General features: G+C 51.0%; 1 protein-coding gene across 3 annotated transcripts in view; it reads left to right on the top strand.

The window, feature by feature from the left end:
- NELL1 (neural EGFL like 1) overlaps window positions 1–20,193 on the top strand; it is a 293,522-nt gene that overhangs the window by 81,122 nt on the left and 192,207 nt on the right. For all 3 annotated transcript variants that reach the window (XM_048949311.1, XM_048949310.1, XM_048949309.1), the window contains exon 12: window positions 20,056–20,184. In XM_048949311.1, coding sequence (XP_048805268.1) covers window positions 20,056–20,184 — 129 coding nt within the window. The remainder of the gene's footprint in view (window positions 1–20,055; window positions 20,185–20,193) is intronic.

The following is a 20,193-nucleotide window of genomic DNA, read 5'->3' as shown; positions in this document are numbered from 1 at the left end:
TTCACAAGGTCAGAGAACTCAAATAACTTTTCTTCTTCAGGTGTGTTGTAAGCAGGGACCTATTGGGTGTAAGGTGTTAAGGTCATATCCAAGGAATTATTATTTTATGCTACTTCTGTTCCACACTTTTCCTATGGCACTGAGACTCAGATAAGCTTAAGGGATCTGGTCTCTCAGAGCAAGACTTAGCAATGCACATCAGGCATGTTCAAGCGAGAGGCATGCCTAGTGAAGGTGAAATATTTCCAGGCTTAGGTGGTTTCTTGCCTGTATGCAAATTCCTCCAGAAAGCCATCGTAGATGTCAATGAAGGAGTTCTGGATCTGTCCCTTAGCCAGTGAAAAATAATTAATAAACACATGTAGTTAAATATTTACTAAGGTCTTGAACTTGCAAGTTTGTGTGTGTGGTTGCAGGGGCCAGCACATTTGACACAGTTTGCTGGATGATGGACTAAGAATATACATGCTACTTTTATAAAGCACTTTCTAGAAACATCTGTAACTATTTAAGCAAGCACTAAATGTTACTTCTCTGTCCCTCAGAGGGCTCTGTGTCTTAATGATGCTTAACAGATGGTCCAGTTTGATGTAGTGTAGCACTGAAAAAAACAAGGAGCTTCATTACTTTAAAAAGTACTAGAAATCTGAAAGTTTGAAAGTTGATGAAAGATAAGTTCTATAATCACTCAATTCTGTGTTATTGCTAATGATAGGTAATCCTTTTAGATATTCATCCCCAAACTGTTTTCATTATTTATTAAATAACATGAATATCTGTACTTGTGGGATGGTTTCCAGAGGCAGAGGAAGGAATTGTACTTCTGCTTCTTATGGATTCTGATAGACAGAGCTTTCAAAACGATACATCAAACTTCCATGTCACATCTACTTTAGTTGATACTAAAGCAATCCTTTTTCTAAGTTCATCTTTGCTTTTTCAAATTCTTTTCAGAATTATGCGTAAAGATATGATCAGTTTTGTCAACTTGATAAAGCAATAAATTGACCTTGGCACTCTTAAGACTTGTTTTATTATATATCTTGAGTTAGAATATGTATTTGACATTTTTGTCTCTGTTCCACGTGATCCAAATTAATAGCAAATATTTTCATTTTATGTAGAGCACGGATATATATATACATATACTTAAATATATATATGTATATTATATATATATAAAGGAAAAAGGAATATATTATATTTTTTGGTGTGGGTTTTTTCATATAAACAATTGTGCTCTGATATGGCAAACAGGCCAGAGTTGAGAAAGAAAAGAAAGCTTCTCCATTTTCAAATAATATCTTCCTTAAGAGACAATGTTCATCTTTTTTGCCCAAGAAAATGCAGTGAGGAAGAAATCCAGTGGTAAATATAGCAATTAGCAATGAATGCTGTTTGGGACATTTGCAGGTAATGTGCAGATTTCACTTTGTGTGTGCAAAGACAGATGTAATACTTTGTATATGTATTTAGTTGTAACAGTCAACAGGGCGATTAATAAATCTTTACTAGTAATATTAAATTAGATGGCTAACAATTCTGTAAAAAGCTTATTAGTACACACTGTTGACTGGCAGATTTTGTTTTGTATCATATCTTTGTATCAGGCTTTGCTTTCTTTAGCATTCAGTTGTTGAAAAGTGGAAAGCTTCTACTGAATTTCATGTTCTGTAGAATGTATCTTTGATGAAATAAAATACCTTTGCTGAACTAAATTTGGGCAAGATTAGGTTTGCAGCCTTGGCTTTCCTAGTGGCAGCAAAAGAGTTTCAATTGAATGAAAGAATAAATGTAGAGGGCCAACTGAAGGAGAAACAAGAAATATGGAAACTTCATGATGCTGTGGTATAAGACTGTGCACTTTTCAGTGATCTCTAACATCTGCCACACTAATAGCTAACTGCTTAAAATAGAGTATGCAAGAAAAAAAACAGCCCAGTATAAGAAACTGGTATTTATGGTGATGGAAATCATGAATCAACAGAAGTCTGAGTTGAATACTGTAACGTACACAGCTGGTGTGCTTCCTAGATAGTCATTATTTGTAAATGATTAGAAAAGTAAAACTGGTGAATGAGACCTTTTCTTCCTCAGGTTTGCTAATGCTAGTTTATAGTATAACATGAGTATGATTACTAAAAGCCAATTTCAGGATTTCAGTAAAATCATAGGATTGTAGAATGGCTTATGTTGAAAGAGACCTTCAAGATCATAGAATCACAGAATAGCCCGGGTTGAAAAGGACCACAATGATCATGTAGATTCAACACCCCTGCTGTGTGCAGGGTCGCCTACCACCAGACCAGGCTGCTCAGAGCCGCAACCAGCCTGGCCTTGAATGCCTCCAGGGATGGGGCATCCACAACCTCCTTGGGCTACATGCTCCAGTCTGTCACCGCCCTCTGTGTGAAAAACTTCCTCCTAACATCACGCCTAAGCCTCCCCTGTCTCAGTCTGACACCATTCCCCCTTGTCCTCTCACTGTCTCCCTGCATCAACAGCCGTTCCCCCTCCTGTTTATACGCTCCCTTCAAGTACTGGACAGCTGCACCTCATGGTCTCCCCGGAGCCTTCTCTTTTCCAAGCCAAACAAGCCCAGTTCCCTCAACCTTTCCTCATAGGAGAGCTGCTCCAGCCCTCTGATCATCTCAGTGCCCTCCTCTGGACCCGCTCCCAGAGCTCCACGTCCTTCCTGCACTGGGGGCCCCAGCCCTGGACGCAGCACTGCAGATGGGGCCTCACAAGAGTGTAGAGGGGGACGATCACCTCCCTCTCCCTGCTGGCCACCCCTTTTTTAACGCAGCCCAGAACACAGTTGGCCTTCCGGGCTGCAAGCTCACACTGCTGCTCACACTCATGTCCAGCTTCTCATCCACCAGGCCCCCCAAGTCCTTCTCCCCAGGGCTGCTCTCAAGGAGATCTTCCCCCAGTTTGAATCGACACCTGGGATTGCCCCGACCCAAGTGCAGCACCCTGCACTTGGCCTTCTTGAGCCGTATCAGGTTTTCAGGGCCCCACTTCTCCAGCCCGTCCAGGTCCCTCTGGATGGCTTCCCTTCTTTCCAATGCATCGGCCGCACCGCTCAGCTCGGTGCCATCTGCAGACTTGCTGAGGGTGCACTCGATGCCCTCGTCTGTGTCGTCGATGAAGATGCTGAAGAGCACCGGTCCCACGACCGACCCCTGAGGGACGCCGTTTGTGACAGGCCTCCACCCTGACGCAGAACCATTGATCACAACCCTTTGCCTGTGTCCGGCCAGCCAATTCCTAATCCATCCAACAGTCCATCCTTCCCATCCACACCTCTCCAGCTTAGAGAGAAGGACGTGGTGAGGGACCATGTCAAGGGCCTTGCAGAAGTCCGGTAGTAGTCCATCCACCACCCCTCCCCCGTCCACCAAAGCCGTCACTCCATCACAGAAGGCCACCAGATTGCTCGGGCACGATCTGGCCTTGGTGAAGCCATGCTGGCTGTCTCGAATCACTTCGAATCTATCTCGCACATGCCTTAACACAGCCTCTAGAGGGATGTGCTCCATGATCTGCCCAGGCACAGACGAGAGGCAAAACCTTCCCTGGAGAACCAGGCTGATCGAGTCCACGCTCATCGGCATCTCCCACAGGCCCTGTTCCAGCTCTCACTGTCGTTCTGGCCCTCCCATGACCTGGCGTCCCTCTGTCAAAGTCTCACCAGCTGTGTCACCAGAAGAGACTAGAGAACGCTAGAGAATGAAGAACTCACATCTGGCTCCAAGGAATGTAACCCTCCTCTCTCCCACAGATCCCCACTCTCTCAGAGTGACGTCTCACTGGACAGGAGTGTTCCTCACAGGCAGTCAGAAAAGCAAGCAGAGCCTGAGACCAAGGAGTCCCTCCCTGACGTGCAGCTCTCGGGCAGCTTCCCTTGCACAAAGCGCTGGCCCCAGCCGCATGCATTGTCGCACGCACTCGTGTGGGCAGTTGGTGTCTAGACGTGAAGGAGACTTGTTAAGCGCTCTGCTGACCCGTAGGGATGGATGGGAAACTACAAGGGGGGGCTTCAGCGTGTGTATGAAGGATGGAAGGACCTGCAGTTAAGGGTTTGGATTTGCGTCTGAGTCCGTGCCTTCAGACGCTGCAAGCGCTATGCCTTGTCACCCAAGGGAAACGGTCAAACAGCTGCTTTGGGACAGAATGTCTGTGGTGCTCAGAAAGTGTGGCCTTCCAAGGTACTTCAGGCGCCCCAAAGAACAGAAGCAAGCAGTGACGATTCCTTTCTCTCTCCATTCTAATAGCTGTAGGTAGCGCGCTGGAGAGAGGCTTTGGAGGCTTTCCTCAGCCTCCTCCTTTCCTCGTACCTTGACAAAAGCGGACTGCCAGAGAACAAGACGACCTTACACACGTTTTTGGGGTTTGGTTGTTTTGTATTTTTTTTATTGTAATTTTTTTTTTTTTTTTTTTTTTTGTGTGTGTGTGTGTGTTTTTTTTTTTTGTGTGTGTGTGTGTGTGGTTTTTTTGTGTGTGTGTGTGTGTGTGTGTGTGTTAGTCCAGTCCAGTGTAGTAAATTCTCTGTCATACAACTGATGAATGTTCAAGGTCCTGCTGCCGATGGACCATGCTCCACTTGAACATCAAGTGGAGCAGGAGGCAGTCTTCATCCAGAAAAGTGGAATTTTGATGGGATGTTGCTGTCTTGTGGAGAGGAATCTGCGTCCCCCAGGCTCAGCCAGCAGGCGGACACAGGTTTCTGGATGGTGACCATCACTCTCTGCCACCGCTCCTGCTGCCTAGTCTCTCTTCATCATCGGTATCCAGCAGGAGATCACGAAGCTCTGGAGGCACGGTTGTATCCAGGTCATCATCTGAAACTTCTTCCACCAGATTGGAAGGGACCAGTCCTCTTGTACCATCCGTCAGCTCTCCCAGAAACCAGCCATCCTCATCCACGTCTCCAAAGATGTAAACGTACTGTCCAGCAACCAGTGGAAGCTCGTTTTCTGGGTCCTCATTAGGGCCCTCCCAAGGATTGTAGCTGTGACGAGCTAAGAACCTTCGAATTAGCGGTGATGTTCGTCCGCGAGTGTGCAGGCTGCAGACTGCCATCAGCCGCCTTTCTGACTCCTCCAACTCTTCCTGTGGGTTGGAGCATTCCTGTTTGGGATTTCTGTGTGGTCTCAGCTTTTCCGAAATCTCCTGGAGCTGCGTGCTTTTCTCCTCCAGGCAATTGCTGAGCACTTTAAGTTTGGCTGCAGCCTGCTGGAGCCTCTGCCGTTCCTCGCACGCTTCTGGAGAGCGTCCCTCTCTCAGCAGGTGGTTCTCAGCCGGCAGGGCCTGGCACTGCCTCTCCAGGTTGCTCAGGGCTCGTTGCAGCAGCAGCAGCTCGCTGGTTGTGCTGCCTGGGAGCCCCAGGTCTTCCTTGGCCATCTCTGGCACCTAGAACCAGAAAATCATAGAATAACAGAATGGTTTGGGTAGGAGGGGGCCTTCAGGACTCTCCCTTTCCAAGCCCATGCCGTGGGCAGAGACATCTTCCACTAGGTCAGGTTGTCCAAAGGTGCCTCCAGCCTGACCTGGAGCGCTGCCAGGGGTGGATGGGGCATCCACAGCCTCTCTGGGCAGCCTGTATCACTGCCTCAGTACCCTCACAGTGCTGAGTCTTTCCTCCTCCTATATCATCCAGATCTGCCCTCTTCTACTTTCAAGGCATTGTCTTTTGTTGTATCACTACTACCCTCCCTTACTACAAGTCCCTCTCCAGCTTTCTCCAGTCCTCCTTCAGGCACTGGAAGGACCCTCTGTGGTGTCCCCGCAGCCTCTTCTCCCCCGGGCTGAACAACCCCCACTCTCTCAGAGTCATCTCACCTGGACGTGAGTGTCCTTCACAGGCAGTTGACTGGAGCCCTGCTCTGCACGGTGGTGGCCCACCTCTCTGTCCTGGGACCAGTTCGTTCTGTGGCTTTCCACGTGCTGGGGCTCACCTTCCCAGCGCCCCAGGATGTACTGCTCGAACAGCCTCCTCTCCAGCTCCAGCTGATGCTGGAGTTGGCGGATACGGGCGGGCTGCTCACCGTCCATCGCCCAGCCCAGCTTGCTGAGGATGTCCGACAGCATGGCGCAGGCCTCCCTGCTGTTCTTATGGGGGCTCCTCAGCACCCCAGCCAGCAGCTGCTGCAGCTTGCGAGCCACGCGCTGGGCCGCATCGCACTCCCGCTCCAGCAGCTCCTGCATTGCGTGCAGCTCGGCCTCCTTCCAGCGCAGCAGCTGCTGAGTCTCTGTCGCCCGCTGCCGCTGCTCCCACTCCTTCAGCTGCTGCTCCTCCTGGGCCTGCTGCTTCTCCCAGGCACAACGCAGTTGGTCGGCCAGGAGCTGCCGCTCCCGCTGTGCCGCCTCCTGCAGCTCGCATCTCTCCGCGGCCCAGAGGCGCTGCAGCTCCTGGCAGTGGAGCCGCTCGCCCTCCAGCTGGGCCCGCAGCGCCTCCAGCTCCATGTGCTCAGGTGGGCAGGCCTCTTGTTGCTCTGCAGCCTGAGCACCCACCTCTGCTGCAGCCTGATGGCAGGCCGGCCTTTGCTGGGTGCACGGCCCAACGGCTGCAGCCCTGGGCCCGGTGCAGAAGGTGGGCGGATGCCCCTCACCGTGCTCCAGGATGTAATGCAGGAAGTGTCTCCTCTGCTCCTGCAGTTCACGCTCCAGGCGCAGGACGTGGGCGGCCTGCTCTCCACTTGACTTTCTGCAGAGCTTCCGCTGGACTTCCTGCCGCAATTGGTGGGCCTTGCTGCTGCAGTTGACACTCAGCAGCACCTTCGCCAGCTGCCGCAGGAGATCCTGTGCCTGGCGGACAGTGTTGTTGCGCCGCTGCTGGAGCCGCTGCTGCATCTGGCAGAGCTGGGCCGCCTTCGCCTGCAGCAGTTGGCGGATCTCCGCATGCCGCTGCCTGCGGCTCTGCTCCTGCAGGCGCTGACGCTTTGACGCCTGCTGCCACTCCCAGGTGGAGCGCAGTCGGTCGGCCAGGAGCTGCCGCTCCCGCTGTGCCGCCTCCTGCAGCTCACGTCGCTCTGCGGCCCAGCGGCGCTGCAGCTCCTGGGAGCGGAGCCGCTCGCCCTCCAGCTGGGCCCACTGCGCCTCCAGCCCCCGCCCGCGCTCCTCCCCCTGCGCAGGGCAGGCGGGGGGCTGTGCTGGGCCCCGGCCGGGATTGGGCCGGCTGCTCTTCTTTGCCTGGCCCTGTCCCGCGTTGCCCCGCAGCATGGTCACGGGGATGTGAGGAGACTCTCGGCCTCCAAACGCTGTGGCCAAAGGCCACCGACGGTCACTCCTAGCTGGGGTCTGCAAGGACAGCTGCCCCTGACCCCGTAGCGCCCACTGCCTCTCGTCCCTGTCGCCAGACAGTGCAGACAGTGAATGCCGTGGGGCTGCGCCAGCGGCCTTTTATACCGCGGGCCTGCCTGGCACATAATGGCGGGCGGGGCAGCGGCCTGCAGCTATTGGCCGGTGCGGCCTTCGGGCCCAGTTCATAGTGGAGGGCGTGGCTGCGGCCTGCAGCTATTGGGCGGTGCGGCCTTCCGGCCCAGCTCATAATGGAGGGCAGAGCAGTGGCCCTCTGCACTGTGGGGCAGGGCGGCCGCGCGGCCCCAGCTCAACATGGAGGCTGGGGCACAGTGGCTGTAAGCTGCGCTGGGGGGTAGAGACGTCACGGGGTTGGGCAGAACTGCCCTCCACAGCGCTGGGCCGTAGGACGACCTGCAGCGGTGCTGCGGTACATGGACTTGTCTGGCACTGGCGAAGAGAAGCAGTAGGCCACCCAGCTCATTGTGATTTCCATTTAGATTCCAATAAAGGAAATATCTCACCATCCCTACGAGCTAGTTAAGTTTAAGGAAGCTGCTTGAGGGTTCTCCTCCCCGCTGAAACACGCGGCCACCTCCACAAAGCTCACAGGCTCCTGCAAGCAAAGTGCTCCTTGCTGGGAACAGCCAAGGCCCAGGGAAGCAGCTCGGAGAGGAGAGAAACTCCAATTCCAGCAGCTTCCCTGTGACCAGCACACAGATGCTGGCTGAGGGCATCTCGCTGTCTCCCTGCACTCCCATCTCTTGCCCCTTGCCTTCTCCCGGCTGCTTCCCCAGGCCCCCACCTGAGGTGGAAGTGCTATGGCCATTTGCTGCTCTCCTGCAGGCTGCATCAATCACAGGTGAAAGGCAGCAGCTGAACTGGAGCCTGCAGGGACAAGAGAAACGGCAGGGGAGCTGTGAGGGAATGCAGCAGCCCCTGTCCATGACAACTGCTATAACTGAGAAACAAGAGGTCATTAGGGGCTATAACACAAAGATGGGTGGAAAGGTGTTATCTGCAAAATGCCAGGTTGGGAAGTTACGTACGAAGCTTCTTTTTGGCTGCCCCTCTGCCTTACAAAGGATAGTACGAAGGACAAGCAGCTCATTGCAAAGATTCCTCCTTGTAGCAGTCCTGAACTTTTCTTCTCTCTGCCTATTGCCTCTTGGAATGTCCCCCGGGACCATGGTGTTGAGCACAACTCTTCCTTACTTGAAACGCAGGCAGTTCAAAGAATTGTAGAATGGCCTTGGCTGAAAAGGACCATGATGATCATCTAGTGTCAACCCCCTGCTATGTGCAGGGTCGCCTACCAGCGGACCAGGCTGCTCAGAGCCGCAACCAGCCTGGCCTTGAATGCCTCCAGGGATGGGGCATCCACAACCTCCTTGGGCAACATGCTCCAGTCTGTCACTGCCCTCTGTGTGAAAAACTTCCTCCTAACATCACGCCTAAGCCTCCCCTGTCTCAGTCTGACACCATTCCCCCTTGTCCTCTCACTATCTCCCTGCATCAACAGCCGTTCCCCCTCCTGTTTATACGCTCCCTTCAAGTACTGGACGGCTGCACCTCATGGTCTCCCAGGAGCCTTCTCTTTTCCAAGCCAAACAAGCCCAGTTCCCTCAACCTTTCCTCATAGGAGAGCTGCTCCAGCCCTCTGATCATCTCAGTGCCCTCCTCTGGACCCGCTCCCAGAGCTCCACGTCCTTCCTGCACTGGGGGCCCCAGCCCTGGACGCAGCACTGCAGATGGGGCCTCACAAGAGTGTAGAGGGGGACGATCACCTCCCTCTCCCTGCTGGCCACCCCTTTTTTAACGCAGCCCAGAACACAGTTGGCCTTCCGGGCTGCAAGCTCACACTGCTGCTCACACTCATGTCCAGCTTCTCGTCCACCAGGCCCCCCAAGTCCTTCTCCCCAGGGCTGCTCTCAAGGAGATCTTCCCCCAGTTTGTACCAATACCTGGGATTGCCCCGACCCAAGTGCAGCACCCTGCACTTGGCCTTCTTGAGCCGTATCAGGTTTTCAGGGCCCCACTTCTCCAGCCCGTCCAGGTCCCTCTGGATGGCTTCCCTTCTTTCCAATGCATCGGCCGCACCGCTCAGCTCGGTGCCATCTGCAGACTTGCTGAGGGTGCACTCGATGCCCTCGTCTGTGTCGTCGATGAAGATGCTGAAGAGCACCGGTCCCACGACCGACCCCTGAGGGACGCCGTTTGTGACAGGCCTCCACCCTGACGCAGAACCATTGATCACAACCCTTTGCCTGTGTCCGGCCAGCCAATTCCTAATCCATCCAACAGTCCATCCTTCCCATCCACACCTCTCCAGCTTAGAGAGAAGGACGTGGTGAGGGACCATGTCAAGGGCCTTGCAGAAGTCCGGTAGTAGTCCATCCACCACCCCTCCCCCGTCCACCAAAGCCGTCACTCCATCACAGAAGGCCACCAGATTGCTCGGGCACGATCTGGCCTTGGTGAAGCCATGCTGGCTGTCTCGAATCACTTCGAATCTATCTCGCACATGCCTTAACACAGCCTCTAGAGGGATGTGCTCCATGATCTGCCCAGGCACAGACGAGAGGCAAAACCTTCCCTGGAGAACCAGGCTGATCGAGTCCACGCTCATCGGCATCTCCCACAGGCCCTGTTCCAGCTCTCACTGTCGTTCTGGCCCTCCCATGACCTGGCGTCCCTCTGTCAAAGTCTCACCAGCTGTGTCACCAGAAGAGACTAGAGAACGCTAGAGAATGAAGAACTCACATCTGGCTCCAAGGAATGTAACCCTCCTCTCTCCCACAGATCCCCACTCTCTCAGAGTGACGTCTCACTGGACAGGAGTGTTCCTCACAGGCAGTCAGAAAAGCAAGCAGAGCCTGAGACCAAGGAGTCCCTCCCTGACGTGCAGCTCTCGGGCAGCTTCCCTTGCACAAAGCGCTGGCCCCAGCCGCATGCATTGTCGCACGCACTCGTGTGGGCAGTTGGTGTCTAGACGTGAAGGAGACTTGTTAAGCGCTCTGCTGACCCGTAGGGATGGATGGGAAACTACAAGGGGGGGCTTCAGCGTGTGTATGAAGGATGGAAGGACCTGCAGTTAAGGGTTTGGATTTGCGTCTGAGTCCGTGCCTTCAGACGCTGCAAGCGCTATGCCTTGTCACCCAAGGGAAACGGTCAAACAGCTGCTTTGGGACAGAATGTCTGTGGTGCTCAGAAAGTGTGGCCTTCCAAGGTACTTCAGGCGCCCCAAAGAACAGAAGCAAGCAGTGATGATTCCTTTCTCTCTCCATTCTAATAGCTGTAGGTAGCGCGCTGGAGAGAGGCTTTGGAGGCTTTCCTCAGCCTCCTCCTTTCCTCGTACCTTGACAAAAGCGGACTGCCAGAGAACAAGACGACCTTACACACGTTTTTGGGGTTTGGTTGTTTTGTATTTTTTTTATTGTAATTTTTTTTTTTTTTTTTTTTTTTTGTGTGTGTGTGTGTGTTTTTTTTTTTTGTGTGTGTGTGTGTGTGGTTTTTTTGTGTGTGTGTGTGTGTGTGTGTGTGTGTGTGTGTGTGTGTGTGTGTGTGTGTTAGTCCAGTCCAGTGTAGTAAATTCTCTGTCATACAACTGATGAATGTTCAAGGTCCTGCTGCCGATGGACCATGCTCCACTTGAACATCAAGTGGAGCAGGAGGCAGTCTTCATCCAGAAAAGTGGAATTTTGATGGGATGTTGCTGTCTTGTGGAGAGGAATCTGCGTCCCCCAGGCTCAGCCAGCAGGCGGACACAGGTTTCTGGATGGTGACCATCACTCTCTGCCACCGCTCCTGCTGCCTAGTCTCTCTTCATCATCGGTATCCAGCAGGAGATCACGAAGCTCTGGAGGCACGGTTGTATCCAGGTCATCATCTGAAACTTCTTCCACCAGATTGGAAGGGACCAGTCCTCTTGTACCATCCGTCAGCTCTCCCAGAAACCAGCCATCCTCATCCACGTCTCCAAAGATGTAAACGTACTGTCCAGCAACCAGTGGAAGCTCGTTTTCTGGGTCCTCATTAGGGCCCTCCCAAGGATTGTAGCTGTGACGAGCTAAGAACCTTCGAATTAGCGGTGATGTTCGTCCGCGAGTGTGCAGGCTGCAGACTGCCATCAGCCGCCTTTCTGACTCCTCCAACTCTTCCTGTGGGTTGGAGCATTCCTGTTTGGGATTTCTGTGTGGTCTCAGCTTTTCCGAAATCTCCTGGAGCTGCGTGCTTTTCTCCTCCAGGCAATTGCTGAGCACTTTAAGTTTGGCTGCAGCCTGCTGGAGCCTCTGCCGTTCCTCGCACGCTTCTGGAGAGCGTCCCTCTCTCAGCAGGTGGTTCTCAGCCGGCAGGGCCTGGCACTGCCTCTCCAGGTTGCTCAGGGCTCGTTGCAGCAGCAGCAGCTCGCTGGTTGTGCTGCCTGGGAGCCCCAGGTCTTCCTTGGCCATCTCTGGCACCTAGAACCAGAAAATCATAGAATAACAGAATGGTTTGGGTAGGAGGGGGCCTTCAGGACTCTCCCTTTCCAAGCCCATGCCGTGGGCAGAGACATCTTCCACTAGGTCAGGTTGTCCAAAGGTGCCTCCAGCCTGGCCTGGAGCGCTGCCAGGGGTGGATGGGGCATCCACAGCCTCTCTGGGCAGCCTGTATCACTGCCTCAGTACCCTCACAGTGCTGAGTCTTTCCTCCTCCTATATCATCCAGATCTGCCCTCTTCTACTTTCAAGGCATTGTCTTTTGTTGTATCACTACTACCCTCCCTTACTACAAGTCCCTCTCCAGCTTTCTCCAGTCCTCCTTCAGGCACTGGAAGGACCCTCTGTGGTGTCCCCGCAGCCTCTTCTCCCCCGGGCTGAACAACCCCCACTCTCTCAGAGTCATCTCACCTGGACGTGAGTGTCCTTCACAGGCAGTTGACTGGAGCCCTGCTCTGCACGGTGGTGGCCCACCTCTCTGTCCTGGGACCAGTTCGTTCTGTGGCTTTCCACGTGCTGGGGCTCACCTTCCCAGCGCCCCAGGATGTACTGCTCGAACAGCCTCCTCTCCAGCTCCAGCTGATGCTGGAGTTGGCGGATACGGGCGGGCTGCTCACCGTCCATCGCCCAGCCCAGCTTGCTGAGGATGTCCGACAGCATGGCGCAGGCCTCCCTGCTGTTCTTATGGGGGCTCCTCAGCACCCCAGCCAGCAGCTGCTGCAGCTTGCGAGCCACGCGCTGGGCCGCATCGCACTCCCGCTCCAGCAGCTCCTGCGTTGCGTGCAGCTCGGCCTCCTTCCAGCGCAGCAGCTGCTGAGTCTCTGTCGCCCGCTGCCGCTGCTCCCACTCCTTCAGCTGCTGCTCCTCCTGGGCCTGCTGCTTCTCCCAGGCACAACGCAGTTGGTCGGCCAGGAGCTGCCGCTCCCGCTGTGCCGCCTCCTGCAGCTCGCATCTCTCCGCGGCCCAGAGGCGCTGCAGCTCCTGGCAGTGGAGCCGCTCGCCCTCCAGCTGGGCCCGCAGCGCCTCCAGCTCCATGTGCTCAGGTGGGCAGGCCTCTTGTTGCTCTGCAGCCTGAGCACCCACCTCTGCTGCAGCCTGATGGCAGGCCGGCCTTTGCTGGGTGCACGGCCCAACGGCTGCAGCCCTGGGCCCGGTGCAGAAGGTGGGCGGATGCCCCTCACCGTGCTCCAGGATGTAATGCAGGAAGTGTCTCCTCTGCTCCTGCAGTTCACGCTCCAGGCGCAGGACGTGGGCGGCCTGCTCTCCACTTGACTTTCTGCAGAGCTTCCGCTGGACTTCCTGCCGCAATTGGTGGGCCTTGCTGCTGCAGTTGACACTCAGCAGCACCTTCGCCAGCTGCCGCAGGAGATCCTGTGCCTGGCGGACAGTGTTGTTGCGCCGCTGCTGGAGCCGCTGCTGCATCTGGCAGAGCTGGGCCGCCTTCGCCTGCAGCAGTTGGCGGATCTCCGCATGCCGCTGCCTGCGGCTCTGCTCCTGCAGGCGCTGACGCTTTGACGCCTGCTGCCACTCCCAGGTGGAGCGCAGTCGGTCGGCCAGGAGCTGCCGCTCCCGCTGTGCCGCCTCCTGCAGCTCACGTCGCTCTGTGGCCCAGCGGCGCTGCAGCTCCTGGGAGCGGAGCCGCTCGCCCTCCAGCTGGGCCCACTGCGCCTCCAGCCCCCGCCCGCGCTCCTCCCGCTGCGCAGGGCAGGCGGGGGGCTGTGCCGGGCCCCGGCGGGGATTGGGCCGGCTGCTCTTCTTTGCCTGGCCCTGTCCCGCGTTGCCCCGCAGCATGGTCACGGGGATGTGAGGAGACTCTCGGCCTCCAAACGCTGTGGCCAAAGGCCACCGACGGTCACTCCTAGCTGGGGTCTGCAAGGACAGCTGCCCCTGACCCCGTAGCGCCCACTGCCTCTCGTCCCTGTCGCCAGACAGTGCAGACAGTGAATGCCGTGGGGCTGCGCCAGCGGCCTTTTATACCGCGGGCCTGCCTGGCACATAATGGCGGGCGGGGCAGCGGCCTGCAGCTATTGGCCGGTGCGGCCTTCGGGCCCAGTTCATAGTGGCGGGCGGGGCAGCGGCCTGCAGCTATTGGCCGGTGCGGCCTTCGGGCCCAGTTCATAGTGGAGGGCGTGGCTGCGGCCTGCAGCTATTGGCCGGTGCGGCCTTCCGGCCCAGCTCATAATGGAGGGCAGAGCAGTGGCCCTCTGCACTGTGGGGCAGGGCGGCCGCGCGGCCCCAGCTCAACATGGAGGCTGGGGCACAGTGGCTGTAAGCTGCGCTGGGGGGTAGAGACGTCACGGGGTTGGGCAGAACTGCCCTCCACAGCGCTGGGCCGTAGGACGACCTGCAGCGGTGCTGCGGTACATGGACTTGTCTGGCACTGGCGAAGAGAAGCAGTAGGCCACCCAGCTCATTGTGATTTCCATTTAGATTCCAATAAAGGAAATATCTCACCATCCCTACGAGCTAGTTAAGTTTAAGGAAGCTGCTTGAGGGTTCTCCTCCCCGCTGAAACACGCGGCCACCTCCACAAAGCTCACAGGCTCCTGCAAGCAAAGTGCTCCTTGCTGGGAACAGCCAAGGCCCAGGGAAGCAGCTCGGAGAGGAGAGAAACTCCAATTCCAGCAGCTTCCCTGTGACCAGCACACAGATGCTGGCTGAGGGCATCTCGCTGTCTCCCTGCACTCCCATCTCTTGCCCCTTGCCTTCTCCCGGCTGCTTCCCCAGGCCCCCACCTGAGGTGGAAGTGCTATGGCCATTTGCTGCTCTCCTGCAGGCTGCATCAATCACAGGTGAAAGGCAGCAGCTGAACTGGAGCCTGCAGGGACAAGAGAAACGGCAGGGGAGCTGTGAGGGAATGCAGCAGCCCCTGTCCATGACAACTGCTATAACTGAGAAACAAGAGGTCATTAGGGGCTATAACACAAAGATGGGTGGAAAGGTGTTATCTGCAAAATGCCAGGTTGGGAAGTTACGTACGAAGCTTCTTTTTGGCTGCCCCTCTGCCTTACAAAGGATAGTACGAAGGACAAGCAGCTCATTGCAAAGATTCCTCCTTGTAGCAGTCCTGAACTTTTCTTCTCTCTGCCTATTGCCTCTTGGAATGTCCCCCGGGACCATGGTGTTGAGCACAACTCTTCCTTACTTGAAACGCAGGCAGTTCAAAGAATTGTAGAATGGCCTTGGCTGAAAAGGACCATGATGATCATCTAGTGTCAACCCCCTGCTATGTGCAGGGTCGCCTACCAGCGGACCAGGCTGCTCAGAGCCGCAACCAGCCTGGCCTTGAATGCCTCCAGGGATGGGGCATCCACAACCTCCTTGGGCAACATGCTCCAGTCTGTCACTGCCCTCTGTGTGAAAAACTTCCTCCTAACATCACGCCTAAGCCTCCCCTGTCTCAGTCTGACACCATTCCCCCTTGTCCTCTCACTATCTCCCTGCATCAACAGCCGTTCCCCCTCCTGTTTATACGCTCCCTTCAAGTACTGGACGGCTGCACCTCATGGTCTCCCAGGAGCCTTCTCTTTTCCAAGCCAAACAAGCCCAGTTCCCTCAACCTTTCCTCATAGGAGAGCTGCTCCAGCCCTCTGATCATCTCAGTGCCCTCCTCTGGACCTGCTTGAAGATCTCTCACCAACCATTAGATCAGGCTGCCCAGGACCCCATCCAGCCTGGCCTTGAATGCCTTCAGAGATGAGGTTTCCACAGCTTCTCTGTGGAACCAGTGCTGGCCAACTTGCTCTAGCTGTCATGTTCAGCCCATGTTTGAAATGATCGTATGATATTTGCAGCAAAGCAGACACAGAAGGGAAGAAGCTTGCTTTATGATGTCAGTTTTGGTGATTTGATGTACTTGAATTTAAAAACAGGCCTCAAAAGATCTGCATGTAGAATCTATCCATGAATATTATGTGCGCTGCGTATTGTTTTACCATGGATTTGTGTGTTTCCACATAAATATAGATGTTTAAACTATGTGGCTAGTTCATACTTTTTAGCAAGACAATATGGCATTATTAAGCTCTCTTTCAGGCTTATGAAAAGTTTAACTGCAAAAAAATTAAAAATATTGGTGTGCTAAAATTTATTTTTTACTGCTTTTTTTTTTTTTTTTGGCAAATCACTTCTTTATAGCATGCCTATTTTATGACCCAGGGACAAACATAGTACAAAAAATAGTGTCAGGAAAGTTTTATGCTGTTCTCTTCAGCTATTTTCCTCCTTGCCAAACACAGTGTATAATTTTGAAAGAGTGAATTTTTTTCTCCTTTGCATGAGTGATTCAAAAAAATTTCACGAGAGTTTTTCTGTTATGCTCATAATTTTGATATGTTAGAAGAGCCTCTATAATAGCCCTAGCTCCTTCAGTCTGACTCTCCCTAAATGTGAGAGTGTGAGGAAATAATGAAGTAGCAAGAGCTGGTTTCCTGCAGAAATGTTCATTTGCTGTCCTGTAATACACTTTGGCTGGTAGATTTGGATTGACTGCTGACACTGATTTAACAGGAAGTAGAGAATCCTACAGATAATCTTAAGCATGTGTTTTACTTTTGACACAGAATTATAATCTAAAAATGGTGGCTTCTGCCATCCTCACTTGTTCTGCTTTGCTTTGTGTTAAGGGGATTTCAATTATTTCACTTAAGGCATGAGAACACTCTTCAGTTAACATACTTCCCATCTCTGTCTAGTTGCAAGCTTGGGCTTTGCTTTTTCAGAAATCAAATAATTCTCTTGCGTTGCTGTGAAGTATGTGTTATAGCAAGGTTTTATTTTTATGAAGGTTTAACGGAGGTTGATAACTAAGTACTGGATATACATATTTTTAACTGTATTTGGTATTTAAAAGACCTTTGTTTGCAAAAGGGAAAAGGAAATATTTACAATCTTGCTAGGATGTGCAGTACAATTATTCTAATGCACAGAAATAGAGTGTTTAATAAGATCTGCAGTCAAGTAGCAGCTTGAAAGAATTTAGGAAGTTGCTCTTATGTCACACCACTGAGTTCTGGGACCTCAGACTCTGAAGGCATAAAAACTGCTGTTCAAAGTGCTTCATTGCTCATGACTTGTTTTAAAAACTGGTTCAGATCGTGAAAGGACATAATTGCTAGTGCATATTTTATGACTTCCTATGAGGTGTTTCCCAGATTTACTTTACATATTTACATTAGTTACTGTGGGACTAAAGCATAAGAAGTTAAAAGATTTTGAGGGTGAAAGGACCTTGAACCTTTTAAACATAGCTAATGCTATTAATGGAGGCATCATCAGCACTCTTTTTAGAAGCCTCTGACGTGTGAAACAGTGAAAATGTGGATTGCTGCAGGGGAGTTTCTTGAACAGCAAGAGAGAGGGGGATTACAGTTCCTAAAGTGAACAGCTGGGGACCCTGGAAGGAGTGCAGAAAGCATTACAGATGTTACAAGGAAACCCTCAGAAATCTGGGAGGCTCATCAGTGTGAGGGTATGTATGTAGGGTATATTTGATTGCAGCCATGCTTTTGAGTGAATTCTTGCATTCTTCAATCTGCAATTAAACCAAATCACCAATATAGTTGGTACTTAAAAGATAGGCAAACCTTGATGTCATCGCAAAACAGTTTAGCACACTGCTTTGGAAAGGCAGGTTTGGGGAACTGGAATGTGAAGATACTGAGAAGCCTGGAAAAATGAGAGCAATGTTTGGGTGCCCCAAATAGAATGAATGTTTAATTTTAGATAATCTGACTTGGGAGCAGTAAACTGTGCAATTTCTGATAGGTACACAAGTGATAGTTTTATGCCTGGCATCATGAAAATTGACCTCTTTCACGCTTGGTTTAGTACATTAGGGGTGGTAGTTCTGCAGTCAGATATTGCTGATGAAAAGATATGGATGATGCTCTTAAGAAAAATGGGAGCAAACATTTCTGCAGCCTTGATAAGGAAGAGTAATGTTATTAGAAATGTTTGGGCAAGGAGCAGAGGTCATTGTGCCTATAAAAAAAAATGTAAACACGCTCTTCAATATTTAACTCCCATCTTGAATAGTTTTGAAGGGCTGTTGTGAACATTCATGACTGTATGTGTGGGGGGAAAATGGTTCCTGACATCTGTTCTGAATGTGTTTATCTGTAATTTTAATTCACGCTCATTTGCCTTGTCATCTGTGTTGGCCTGAAATTAGCTTAGATGATCTGAACTATTTAAGATTTTCTGTGCTTCTGTCAAATCCTTTCCAATTGCTTGCTTGCTCACATGTGATGATTCTATTTTAAGGCTTTTCTTGTACTTAGAGAGGCGTTGACTGTCTAGATAAGACTTGGCTGAATATTTGGAAATCTCAGTAATTCAGTTATTTTCACCTGGGCAATAGCAATGTGTGCCCTCTGCTAGCTGCCATCCGTGGCTGGTTGGCATTCAGAATACATTGGGTAGTTTTTCCATTTGTGTAGGTATGATGAAGGAACACCATAGATCATTTCATGGTCGAGAACTAATAAATATCAGATGTTTGTGGTTTTTTGCATTCTGGTTGCTTGAGGGTGAGTGGTTGCTCCCATCAATAGATTGACGTTTTAGTCAGTGCTCAGGGCCCTCTCTTCTTAGGAGTATAAGCACAGCACTAGCCAGTCAGCAGCCCTAGGCATGTTCCAGCCTGCTGAATATGAATGAATTTAAGTGTTTACCTGAATTAGTCATTGAATTGGACCTAAAGGTGTGAACGACACAGGTAGCTTATTTTTTTTGCAGGGTGGTCCAAATACAAACTGGTCTTTATTCCCCAGAAAAGCAGGATAAACACTCGGACCCAATATGAACTGCCAAGAATAGATAGCATTTATTCCTATTTCACCTTCAAAACCCCAGCTGGGGAGAATGCAGACCAAGGTCTAAGAAGTACAACACCACATCCTGGATATGAGCCTGTCAGTGCTCTTGAAATGCTAGGTGTGTGTCCTTACTGTAGGGGAAAAAACACTTGCAGGAGCCTCTGATTCAATAGAATGTGTGCTGTGACAGTGAGCCCTTACAATTCTATACTGTCATGCACATTTTTCTGCAGGTTAACCTTAAATGACGTTTGTTTTGTAAAAGCTTGAAAGCATACAGCACTGTGCGTGCTCTTAGAAGAACAGGTTTGCTGCTTTTTGCTTATGGATGTGTTGAACAAATCTTTTGAAATGCTGTGGGAAGTGGAGCTTGAGACACTCGGTTAACATTTTTAAAAGGCAGGAAATGGTGTTTCATGGGTAATAATAACAACATTCATAATAACAAATGCTAAAGGCAATCTAGAAAAGTAGTAGGTTCTATTATCATATATTTCTAATGAGAGGAGAATAGTGGAAAGTTTCTTAGAGCCTATCAGTTGTTTTTGATGCAGAAAATGGTATAAGGACTATTGTAATGAAAACATGCTGAGAAAAATGAAATCATTTTTTAAAGGTTTGGATGGGAAGGAAGGAGGTGTATCTTTTTATCATGGTTTATCGTTGTCTAAAGTTGGTTATTTATGCCTCTCAAGTCCCAGCACAGTAGTAGTAATCTACGCTAAATTGAAATGTGGTATTTTGTAGTAACTAATGCAGTGCACTGATATGTTATGTGGGCTTTTAGTTGCAGTGTCTACTACTAGTAATTAAGCACGTTAATGCTGTGTGCTAGTTCAAAAAATAATTATTCTGAAGGAGCAGAAAATAGCCTGGAATGTCATGGTGTCAGGGAAACAGTGGAAAAAAAAATATTAAAAAAAAACCAACCAAACAACAAACACCTTGTCTCTTGGGTAATATCTAGAATATTAACAGAATAGAAATCTTGCTTAGAGATGATAAATTGGATGCTGAATGCAGGAGTTTTGGGTTCCAGTGCTCAGTTTCAATTATAAAGGCAAAAAAAGACAAAAACTCTGGTAGCATAAATGGCTAAAGAATATAACTGCCCCTTAATTTTTACATTTCATTTTATTTTTCGATGCAAGTTAAATATATAAAGTGCATAGATTCTGTAGAAGATTAATGAATTGCCATGGTTTCCTCCTCTGAAGTTGTCTTTTTTTCCTTACTAAAGCTATCCAGGCAACTGAATGCTTGGAGAAAACAAAAAAAAAAAGACTTGAGTACAAATTGATGGAGGAATTCAAAAAGCCTGTGTACCAAAATTGATTATAGAGTGAATTTCTAACGTATAACATGCTGAAGCTTTCAAGAAATTAATATGGGCAATGTAAATTTTAAACCTGAAATAAGCATGTTTTAATCCCTATTTGCATTTCCTTGTATTTCAGGCCATAACTTCTGTGCAGAAGGATACAGATGTGGTGAAAATTCAGAGTGTAAAAACTGGAACACAAAGGCTACATGTGAATGCAAGAATGGTTATCTCTCTGTCCAGGGGGACTCCACGTATTGTGAAGGTAAAGAAA

Source organism: Lagopus muta, chromosome 6 (genome assembly GCF_023343835.1).
Source record: "Lagopus muta isolate bLagMut1 chromosome 6, bLagMut1 primary, whole genome shotgun sequence".
NCBI lineage: Eukaryota > Metazoa > Chordata > Aves > Galliformes > Phasianidae > Lagopus > Lagopus muta.
The sequence above is the reverse complement of the archived record's forward strand: the minus strand, read 5'-3'. Positions and strand labels throughout refer to the sequence as shown.